The sequence below is a fragment of the Pteronotus mesoamericanus genome, unplaced genomic scaffold (genome assembly GCF_021234165.1).
Source record: "Pteronotus mesoamericanus isolate MK-2021 breed Mesoamerican mustached bat unplaced genomic scaffold, CSHL_Meso_final contig_68, whole genome shotgun sequence".
NCBI lineage: Eukaryota > Metazoa > Chordata > Mammalia > Chiroptera > Mormoopidae > Pteronotus > Pteronotus mesoamericanus.
The window spans coordinates 24,102,268-24,113,073 of NW_026555234.1; the positions used below are offsets into that span (position 1 = coordinate 24,102,268).

The 10,806-nt window shown below is 40.9% G+C and overlaps 2 protein-coding genes across 2 annotated transcripts in view; one reads left to right on the top strand and one right to left on the bottom strand.

The window, feature by feature from the left end:
- The window catches only part of KLB (klotho beta), a 30,871-nt gene extending 28,080 nt beyond the window's left edge, over positions 1–2,791 (top strand). The window contains exon 5 of the mRNA XM_054582055.1: positions 2,243–2,791. Coding sequence (XP_054438030.1) covers positions 2,243–2,628 — 386 coding nt within the window. The 3' untranslated portion in view covers positions 2,629–2,791. The remainder of the gene's footprint in view (positions 1–2,242) is intronic.
- A 2,962-nt stretch (positions 2,792–5,753) lies between these two features.
- Positions 5,754–10,718, bottom strand: RPL9 (ribosomal protein L9). Its single transcript, XM_054582056.1, has 8 exons — positions 10,678–10,718; positions 10,201–10,247; positions 9,986–10,101; positions 9,321–9,416; positions 8,080–8,212; positions 6,909–6,989; positions 6,623–6,737; positions 5,754–6,215 (listed from the first exon to the last, which is right to left on the bottom strand). The coding sequence occupies exons 2-7, from the start codon at positions 10,244–10,246 to the stop codon at positions 6,631–6,633; spliced, it is 579 nt and encodes a 192-aa protein (XP_054438031.1). The 5' UTR covers position 10,247; positions 10,678–10,718; the 3' UTR covers positions 5,754–6,215; positions 6,623–6,630.
- Between the last annotated feature and the right edge of the window lie 88 nt (positions 10,719–10,806).

Genomic DNA, 10,806 nt, shown 5'->3' on the forward strand with positions numbered 1-10,806 from the left:
GCAAAGTGCTAAAGAGTTCACGCAGGTAGGGCAGAGCTGGGTGGGAGCACGGCCACTAGCTGCCGGCTGCACCGCTGCCGCCTGTCTGTCGTGGCTTCCAGGCTGCTCGCTTGCAGATGTGTGGTTGGTGTGCAAGCTGCAGGCATTGTTTTCAGAACGGCGTGTTATGAATGAGCCCCGTGACTGCACGGCACCATGTCAGCGTGGACCTGGACCTGTGGCCACCCTTGGAGCTCCCTGCCCCCGGGCCCGTCTGGCATATCAGCATTTAGCAATCTGGGTCTTAGGAGCGTCGCAGATCCCAGAACTTCGGGGGATAGCTACCCTCCCCCACAACTGAGGGAACAGCCCTGGAAACATGATGATGTCGTAATATGGACATCCTGTGTGAGGGGAGAAGGGATTGCCACTAAGTACTCAAACTTCTTCCTGGCGGCCACCAACAGAGGGTGTGGACCTGGGGGGCCTTAGCGGGGATTGAGGGGGGTTGGGGGAGGCGGGAAAGGCGAGAACCCTAGCGAACATTTACAATGGTTCAGTGCAGGCCCTTGTTCACGGGACCCCTTTTTATCAGTGTACAGAAACCAGGAACAGTTCTAAGGCTCAGGTATAGGAGCAGGAGGTACCCAGCCCTGAGGGCTTAAGCCCCCACCCCCATTCCCAATTTTAGACCGAACTTGATGCAAATGTGGAAGCAGACCCTTGCTCCCTCACTTGAAGCCCCTGGTCTCAAGTAATAGTAGGTCTGTTATTGCATTTGAAAACAGGATGTCGGGAGACCCAAAATAAGAGAATGTGATCACTTTATTTATGACGCTGGGTATTTTAAGGCAAAAAGCACTATTTTTCTGAGGATCTTAGTGTTAGTCAAATCCCTGAAACACTAGCCAATAAACATTGTGTTGAATCTCAAAAAACCCAAAAAATGATCGAGTGGAGATGGTGATAAGCGGCTAGATTCTGAATATATTTTCAAGGTAATGTCAACAGGATTGGAGAGAAAAAAGTGAAAAATGATTTCAAGGTTTTGGTTTGAGTGACTAAAAAAATGAAGTGGCCACTTACCAGGTTGGGAGACTGGTAGGCCCAGGCATTTTGGAGACAAGTTGTTCGGTGTCGCATGGGTTGAGATGCCGCTTAGACATCCCATTAGAGATGTTGAGGCGGGTAATAGATACAGGAGTCTTAGATTCAGATAGATTTGGGAATCACGAGTAAATGGATGGTATTTTTTAAATAAGCCCTGACTGGTGTGGCTCAGGGGGTTGGAGGCTGTCCAGGAAACCCAGGGGTCGCCTGTGTGATTCCTGGTCGGGGCACATGCCTGGGTTTCATGCCAGGTATCTGTTTGGGGGTATGCGAAAGGAACATGTGGATGTTTCCCTTTCTCCTTCCCTTCCTCTAAGAATAAAATCTTTAAAAAATAAAAAGTAAAATAGGGCTCAATGGAATCACTATAAGGGAGCAAGGATAGAGAAGGTGGCTTAGCTCTGGGACACTTCAGTGTTCAAAGGTCAAAGATAAGAAATTGGTAAAGATGACTGAGGAGGAGCTGCTGCTGTAAACGATAACCAACAGCACATTTATACAGAAATGACCCAGTAGCGAGGGAAAATTAATACATGAGCAAGCAGAGGGGAGAACAGATGAACAATGTCCTTGAGAAGGCAAGAGAAAGTAAACTTCAGGTGTAAGTGGCAGAGTCAGCCCCTTCCAGGAGCGTGGGCGGGTCCACCACAGTGCCAGCCGAGGGGGCAGAGTGAGAGTGCAGACGCCAGCAGGCGAGGAGATGTGGCTGTGGAGGACTGAAGAAGTTCCCCGAGTGCTTCCACTTTTCCGTGAAGTAGAGAGAACGGCGGAGAAGAAAGTGATTAGGGAAAACGGTGTGTAGCTATGGAACACCAAGGGCACATCTGTGGTTTGCAATCAGGCCAATCAAGGCTTTTCTGCTTGTGACCCTATGGACAAGTGACAACGCTTACATTTACTTTTTCTCCCAGATGTGTCTGCATCCTTTCAGGATCACAGCTTTCCTCTGTATTTCTTCCTAAATGTAATTACATGTATTTTCACCTTCTTCGTATTAATTGTAAAAGAATATAAAAAAGCCATTTAATGAAAATCACCAAATCACTTTCTTATGGTCATGAGTTTACCTTGTTTCAATGAAAACTAAATTCTTATTCAAAGGTATTTTATAGTTCATTTGTGGTTAATAATGTTCATTTCTGGTATTTTTCAGCATACCTGGTTGATAAAGTCAATATCAAAGGCTATTATGCATTCAAACTGACTGAAGAAAAATCTAAACCCAGATTTGGATTCTTCACATCCGACTTCAAAGCTAAATCCTCAATTCAGCTTTACAATAAACTGATTAGCAACAGCGGCTTCCCTTCAGAGGATAGTCCTAGATGCAGTCAGACTCAAAGAAACACAGAGTGCACTGTCTGCTTATTTCTTGTGCAGAAGAAACCACTGATATTCTTTGGTTGTTGCTTCTTCTCTACCCTGGTCCTACTTTTATCAATCACCGTTTTTCATACACGAAAGAGAAGAAAACTTTGGAAAGCGAAGAACTTGCAACACATACCATTAAAGAAAGGCCACAAGAATGTTCTTAGCTAAACAGATCTTAGGTCTGCCTGCCTGATATAAAGTTCAGAAATTCACTCCAGTTCCATACACTGGTAACTTACAGGAGATACACCTATATTGTAAAAAGAAATTTTGAGAAATCAATGATAGCCAAGGTGATGACAATCGATGTCTCTGTGTTTCAAATGAATTTCCCTGTAGATGTGTTGATGTCAGTGAATTCAGTTCTCAAATTTAAGATAAAGGCTCTGCCTAAATAGGCTATTTTCAACATTTTGTATCTCATGACACACAAACTAATTACTAAAATTCTGCCACATACTAAAAAAATACGTTTTGCTGCTCTGACAAACAGATAAGCATAATTTTGATTCATCCACACCAGACTGTAATGTTGGCTGTTTCCATTTGACAAGCTAAGGAAAAAGAAGTCAATGCCCAACTAGTCAGGTATTGCATGTTTTACAAATTCTTGTGGCACACTGGTTGAAATTCACTGGCCTGGACAATAAGCCATGAGGATTTTCTGTCACATTGCTTCATGAAGTTTGATGAGTTATTTTCCATCACTCTTTTCTCTTATAAATACCAAGTTACTTATCATAAAAAGTATTTTGAAAAAGTGCAACTTTGTTCTGTTAGGACTTCATAGCAAAGATTTAAAACTCAACACTGGATGTTATCACTTCTAACAAGGTGTAGAACGCAGCCACAGCTGGACCTAGCAACTGTGCCTCTTTGGATGCAGTTCAGAATGTTGGATCCCAATGAGTATGCACTTTTTACACTGCGGCTGGAATTAAGTAAATTCTTAAATCTGAGCTTGCACATTCTAGAACTCTGTGCTTAAGATTTGTTCAGTGTACTCTAATTGTTGGAGAAAGAAATCGCGCATGTAAACCATTATACTCATTTTCTTTGAGGTTAGTCAACATTTAAGTAACCACAGGAGCAAGTTACTAGCCACCCTCTACAGGAATTTAGCCTTTCTACAAGTTAAATGGAAAGCTCTTCAGTTCATAAAGGCTTGTTAGGAAACTACCCTAAATTAAGGTAATTGTAATTGTTTCCCAAGTCCACCTCTGTAAGAAGCCAAATTACCTACACGAGAGTCTAACTGATAATGAATTGTAGTAAATTTCGAAGATGCTGTAGAAATAACACAACCGGTCAGCTCAAGTAAATGCAAAAAGGAATGAGAAATCAATTTATTTAGCTGGCCAAATTCAAAAAGTAAATTTTGGTTGTGTCTTGTCTATTCTCTTTGCAACCAGTGCACCCAACACCTCCATCCTTAGCTATTTTTAGGTTATGCAAGAAATATTTTCTTAGACGACTAAGTGGGCCTGAAGCTACACAAAATTTTAACGGTCATTTGTTTCTATACCTCAATTATGTAGAAAGAAGCATTTAAATAAATCACTTGGCTTTTTGCTTCCCCCTCCGTGCTGCATGGGTTCATTCTGACCCCCGAGCTCGAGCTCGAGCTCGGTTTTGAGAAAGAAATGCATATTCAGGCATATGAATGACGATGACTTAGAACTCAATTTGGTTTTGCTTTTTTGGTCTCTACATTGTGCTTTGTACCTTATATTCAAGTCCATTAACCATCACCGTTTTTAAATATCTTTACATTTAGAGCTTAAAAGACTTACTGTCCTTTTTCCAACTTGTTGCCTAGCCAGAAACTCTCCCAAATATTAGTCCTAAACCCAATGCTTATAGTCCTACCTTTCTGCCACTTGGGAATTATTCTGTGTATTAAATATAACCATCTTTCACTAACATCTTCGATAATGTTTATGGAAATATCACAACTATGGTATTTAAAGAGCTTTTGGGGAATGAGGTAAGTATATTGTGACTTTAATTTTCAATGTAATTTATTCCAAATAAACTGTTAATTTAGTCAATTTTAAGAACTGTGGAACGTGAATGGGCTTGGTGTTAACGGGGTGCTGCTCCAACACTGCTGCCCCCATCCTAAACTGTGTGCCAACCCGATTAACTTAGTTTGAGTGTTTTCTCATTATGAAATATGTACTCCTACACATTAAAGTTTGGAAAATAACACACAAGTGTTTATCCATACAGATACAGAAAACATGGAAGCTCTCCCCGGGGAGAATTAAGACTTTTCATTTACGACACTCACCATTAAATGGAAATCTCCTTAGCTACAACCAACCTCCAATAGTTACATCCTGCGGAGGTCTCACCCAGTACACCAATCCACTTCCCTCTTGGAGAAATCACATTTACTCCCAAAGTCGCTACTGTCTACATACTCACTCTCTTAACATCTCTATCCCTCTGTAATATTGCCACTTCAAAATTTCTCCCCCACTCCGCTTTGAAATCTTGCCAAAATCTTCCAAAACATCTTTCCAGCCCCACTGCTAGTACTGTCTTCAGTCTACAACTTAACCTCCCTGGCAATCTGGGTACCATTCATTTGGCAAATAGCTATGTGCCAAACACTGTCCCGGGTACTTAAAATATCCCCCTGTAGACACATCCCTCACCCCCAATCCATGAAGGTTACATTCTAGCCAGCAAAAAAAGCATAATCATTACATGAGGAAGTAATCAATATTATATCATAAATGCTACGAACAGTAACACGTGAAAGAGGGTAAGGGTATGCGAGGCTGGGGGTAGGAGTGAGCACAATAGTGTGGTCAACATGGGCTTTACTGACACTTGAAGGTAACTCGTCAGTCCAAAGACAACTCCCAAAGGGAAAGACAACTTGAAGTTTCAGAGGCAGCAATACTGACAAATCGAACAGTTAGTTCAGAGGCTATTATAGTAACCCAGGCAAAACACACAGGGATTTGTTTCATTTCTACACTATGAAAAATTTCAAAACCTTATGTAAGTAGAATAATGAATCCCCATTCAGCCTCAACAAATTATCAACTTAGAAATGTTTCACCTGAAACCCCATTCAAAGTCTACCCCAAACCCACCTCATATATTTCAAAGCAAATCTTAAGATTTATCATTTCATCCATTTAAAAACCATCACATTCATCAAGCCAAAGATTAATTCATATTTGAAGTGTGACACTAACATGGAGAGGATTGTGGACCACAGCAACAATGTTTATTTTAAACACAAACTAAGTGCACTTGTATCAAATTCAGGTTTGGATATATAGTATGTCTATAAATATTTCTAAGGCTGTATTACTTTGTTTCATGCCCCAGCTTTTTCACATTAAGTTACTGGTACAGACAGGTAATTTAAACACACTCACCTCAGATATTCAAAAGTGCACCTCTGCAAAATTGATACCTTCAAGACACCCTCCTTCAAATTCTGCATTCAATGATTAACAGCCAGATAGTGTAGCCTGTCACTGGTACCATATTCTTCTTGCCTGAAATACCCTTGATATTCCTTCAAAAAAGTCACTTCTCCCATGAAATCTTACATGAAACTTAACTGTTTACTTGCCAAACAGCCAGAAAGAATGATCAATTTAAGAAAAAAGGTCCAGATCAATACACAGCTTTTATTCCATCTTTAAAATTACACAAATAAATGTAAGGAATATCCCAAGTAAGTGTGAGGAATCATTCGGCACCTTGCTGTTTCTACAGCTGGACAACTGTAAAAAGAAATAAAAATGCCTTAAATCGCCATCAAAATGCTTGTCCACAAGTATTCTACTATAAACCTAAACATACTTAAGATTCATATTTAAAATGTGTGGAATTCCATCTCTACGAACAGTAACACGTGAAAGAGGGTAAGGGTATGCGAGGCTGGGGGTCAGGAGCGAGCACAATAGTGTGGTCAACATGGGCTCTCCTGAAACTTGAAGGTAACTCATCAGTCCAAAGACAACTTCCAGAGGAAAAGACAAACTTGAAGTTTTAGTCTTATTCTGACAAATTCACAGTTTTGGAATGCAACTCCTCATTTTCTATTATGACAGCTTGTTTAAGTCTCAGTAAATTAAGATCCCCCCAGCAACTAAAGTCATAATAAAATTTAGACACTACAAGAACCTACCTTAGATCTTATTCATCAGCCTGCTGAACTGTTCCTTTTTCAGACACATAGATACCATCCAAAAATTTTCTGATATCCTTGTTTTTAACTGTTGTGGCTTGCTGAATCAAAGCAGCTGTAAGAGATAAAAACAATTACTTTACCAAACACACCCATCTTAAAACCTGAGTATTTTGGGGAAAGCTTTTAATTTCCCTAATTAAAAGGGCTCACCAAATGAACAAAATACCATGTATTCAACTACAATATTCAGACAAAATTTCATAGGCGTAACAAACATACAAACCTGAATTTGATACAAGTTCAATGTCATTTCCTTCCAGAATCAACTCATCCTTCTGGGCCTGAGATACTGAACAAGCAACGCCTAAAAGGGGAGAGAGTAATCGCATAGTGTCAACATAAAATCATTATCTGCAGAGAAAATACTTAATGAAAAATATGTAAATAAAGCCCTGGCCAGTGTGGCTCAGTTGGTTGGTCCCAGAGACCAAAGTATTGCAGGTTCAGTGCCCAGTAGGGGCATGCACAAGAGGCAACCAATCACTGTTTCTCTCTCATATCTGTTTTTCTCCCTCCCTCTCTCTCCTCCCTGGAATCAATAAAAAGAAAAATAAATTTTTAAAAATGTTTAAATCAAGTAGTAATTTATTCCATTTCAAATTTCACAGACAAAACAAAATTTCTCGAGAGAAGTTTTGGTTTTACTGTTGATTTATCTGGGCCAAAATCTTGTTTGCATTCCTGCTTGAATCTCCCAGAGCAGTTAGGCTCTGTAATCCAATTAAGGAGTATGAGAAGATGGTATTCAGCCAGTACATTTCAGCTGCACAACACTTGTATTGAGTTTTATTTCTACTGCATATACAGGGTGGGACAAAAGTAAGTTTACAGTTGTGAGTGTGGGAGACATAGTTCATTCTTGAAGAGTCATTAAATTGTTACCAAAAAAATCCCTTCTTCCCACACCTCCAAATCCCAATGCTATCAAAAAGCGTCAAGAACACTAAGCTTCAAAATTTTCTAATGCTTCAGTGTTCAACACTGTTCTAGGTGCATTTCAATTATGACTCATTTAATCATAAAATGTCTCCAGTTTTACAGGTAAGTAAAATGAGCTACATAGAGGTAATGTGCCCCAGGCTGATACCGAGATGTGGGAATTGAACCTGGGCAGTCTCTGCTATTCACCACTACTCAAACGGTCTTTTCTCAGGATTTCAGTTTACAGAGCTAAACAGAGCTACTGTGCCCCGCAAACTACTCCCAATGTAAAAGCCTTCAGGAATCACAACTGGTAAAAATATGATAAAAAACCTTAACTAGCACAAATAGTAAGCATAATCAAAACAGACAATTCTGAAATAAGTCTGGTTGTATTTACAGCTACCCAAAACACCAGCCTTTACAGCTATAAAAGAAAAATATCTGAACAATATCTGAAAGTATGCACATACCTGACCTCATCCGAACCCTGCGGATGTATTTTTCGCCCAAGAAATTTCTGATTTCAACAAGAGAACCATTCTCCTGAATAACAACATTGATGGGGAAGTGGGCATACACAGACCTCATCTTGTAACGGAAGCCCTATGTTAAGCAAACAATTAGCAATGTTTAGAAATTTGAAACAGTTCTCACAAAGCACTCAATGTCAGAGTTTTATAACTATTATCTCAATCAAGCCTTATGAAAATTTTATACACAAACGGTTCACTGTCTCAATGGACTATAAAGCTCCATAAGGAAGCACTATTTTTAAAAAACTTTTCAATTAGTTTACTTTCAATATTAATTTGTAGTAGTTCCAGGTATACAGCATAGTGTTCATACAATCATATGCTTTACAAAGTGTTCCCCAATATTTCCAGCAACCACTTGTCCCCACACATACTGCAATATTACTGACTATGTTAAGGAAGCATTATTTTACTACCTCCTATGCCCACAATAATAGATGGTGACTTCTGTTAATAAGAACCCCGAAGTCCTTTGCCTTGGCATTAGACTAATATTTACTGAGTTACTAAGGGAGGTCAGATGGCAAGAATTGAGGCTATCAGGACAGGCGCTCTGCTCTCAGGAACTCTGCTTCGGAACAAGGGGAAACATGACAAGGTGGGTTTATGATGGTGTTAAGTACATGTTGCTGTTCTCTGGTATACACTAGAAGGGCTGACCTTTAATGAAAAGAAAAGCATTTCAGCAAAGGCAGAAGCATAAATTTTATTTTAAAAGCTGGGGAAGGGGGTTTGGAAAAAAGAGCGCTGACATTAAACATGCTTTTAGGAAAATGAACAGGGAACTCAGAAATAAGACCCATCTTTTTCTATCCCTACAAGGGGCCTTGGCGGGAGAGGCATACCAACAAGAAATCGAAGCCTACTTTATGTGCTACATCTTCTATTAAAAAACCACAGCCTCAAGGTGTGAATCTAATTTTGTGTGAAAAACACCATCGGCCTATTAACACCATCTGGTCTTTACTTGCGTTGATCACTTATTCCTAAACACCCAAGGATATCTATTATACACATTTGATAAGATCACCTTTCCCCATGATCTAGAGCTCAAAAACCTCTATAAATTTCCTGCATAATCTACTCTCTACCACAGACGTTTATGCTGCTTTAAGTACAGCCAAGAAACCTCCCCTTCCAAAACAGTTTTGATTTGTTTGTCTGATCAGTCTGCTTACCAGCGTAACACCCTTGATCATGTTCTGTACATGACTGCAGATGGTGCGGACAGTGGCCAGTTCCTTTCTATTTCCCCACCATTTGTCAACCCGGAGCTGTAACAGAACAAAACCATAGCAGATTCTTTCCAGTAATGCGTAGTCTTGGAAGAAAAGTCCATTTACCCGTAGAATTACTCTAGATTCCAACATGAGGCCTAATTAAAGCATATGCCTTTCAACTGGAAAGATGAAACCACATGCAAAGCCCTCAATAACTAACAATCACTACTATTCATCACAAGTACACATTTCACAAAGGAACGACAACACACCCATTTTGTACAAGTTGCATCACACCTCCCTCCTAGAAAGCGAAAATGCTAGGTTTAATAAAGTCTACTGCCCAGACTCTTACTGAACAATCACGAAGAAAATAAACCTAACTTGTAGTACTATTAAGACCTACCACTAATTACTACTAGCACGAAGCGCTATAACCCACTCGTTCTCCAACTTCGCTAAAACACCAACACCGAAACTGGCTACAATTCTGGACACCAAATTTTAAGCTGAAACATTAAATCTCAATTCTATCATTTTTAAAGCAGCCAAATGTGATGCTATTAAATCACACTTTCCAAACAAACTAAAGGTGTCCAAAAAAAAAACCCACAAAAACTCACCCTCTTCTTTTTCTTTCCAAGAAGACTGAGTTCTACGTTGATGTGGTTGAAGTCCCTCCGCAGGGTGCCTCTGGGGCCCTTCACAATAACTGTGCGCCCCTTCAGAGTGATGTCGACTAGGAGAGAACGAACGCACTGGTGAGGACTCGGAGCAAAGTATAGAGCGCGTAGCACAGACGTAAAAAAAAAAAAAAAGCAAACATCAAGTCTCCTACCATTTTCGGGGATGTCGACAGTCTGATTGCTGAGAATGGTCTTCATCCTGAAACACAAAACACTTGGGGTAAGACTGGGGCCGGGCCTATTTTGACCAAACTACCCTGCCCAGAGTTCCACTCCTTTCGGATATCGGCAGGCAAAAATCTCCGGGAGGTCACAGGTGGACCAACACGGAGACGGCCCCCGCTGCATCTTGGCCTGCGAGGAGCAACTCCTAAGCGGCTGTCACGAGGCCCAGCGCCACCCTGGGAGCCCTATCAGGGAGGCGCCATCCCGGTAAGGCCAAGGGGCGGGGGTAGGCCTAAAAGTCCAGGACAGAGCTCGAATCCCAGTGCCGCCAGATCCACATGGGGCCTCGTCGGGCGGGGGGACAACCAGGATAAAGTCTCCGATTGCCAAACCGGCGTCGTTGACTTTCCCCAAGCAGATGGCTTCAGATTCCTAGAGCCCAAGGAATACTGACATAACCTCACCTCGCAGTAGAAGTGGCAAAGAGGGAGCGTCTTTCGTCATCACGTTCTTGTAGCCGTAAGGGCCCTACGTAATGCGTCATGAGCCTGCGACGCCACTAGGCTAAAGCAACGAATCTCGAGGCAGTTAAA

Coding starts and splice junctions, on each gene's coding strand:
- RPL9 (XM_054582056.1), bottom strand. CDS start 10,246: ATGAAGACCATTCTCAGCAATCAGACTGTCGACATCCCCGAAAATG. Junction 9,417..9,985: donor TTGGAAAGAAAAAGAAGAGG/GTGAGTTTTTGT, acceptor GTTCTGTTACAG/CTCCGGGTTGACAAATGGTG. Junction 6,738..6,908: donor TGAACTTGTATCAAATTCAG/GTTTGTATGTTT, acceptor TATCTCTTACAG/CTGCTTTGATTCAGCAAGCC.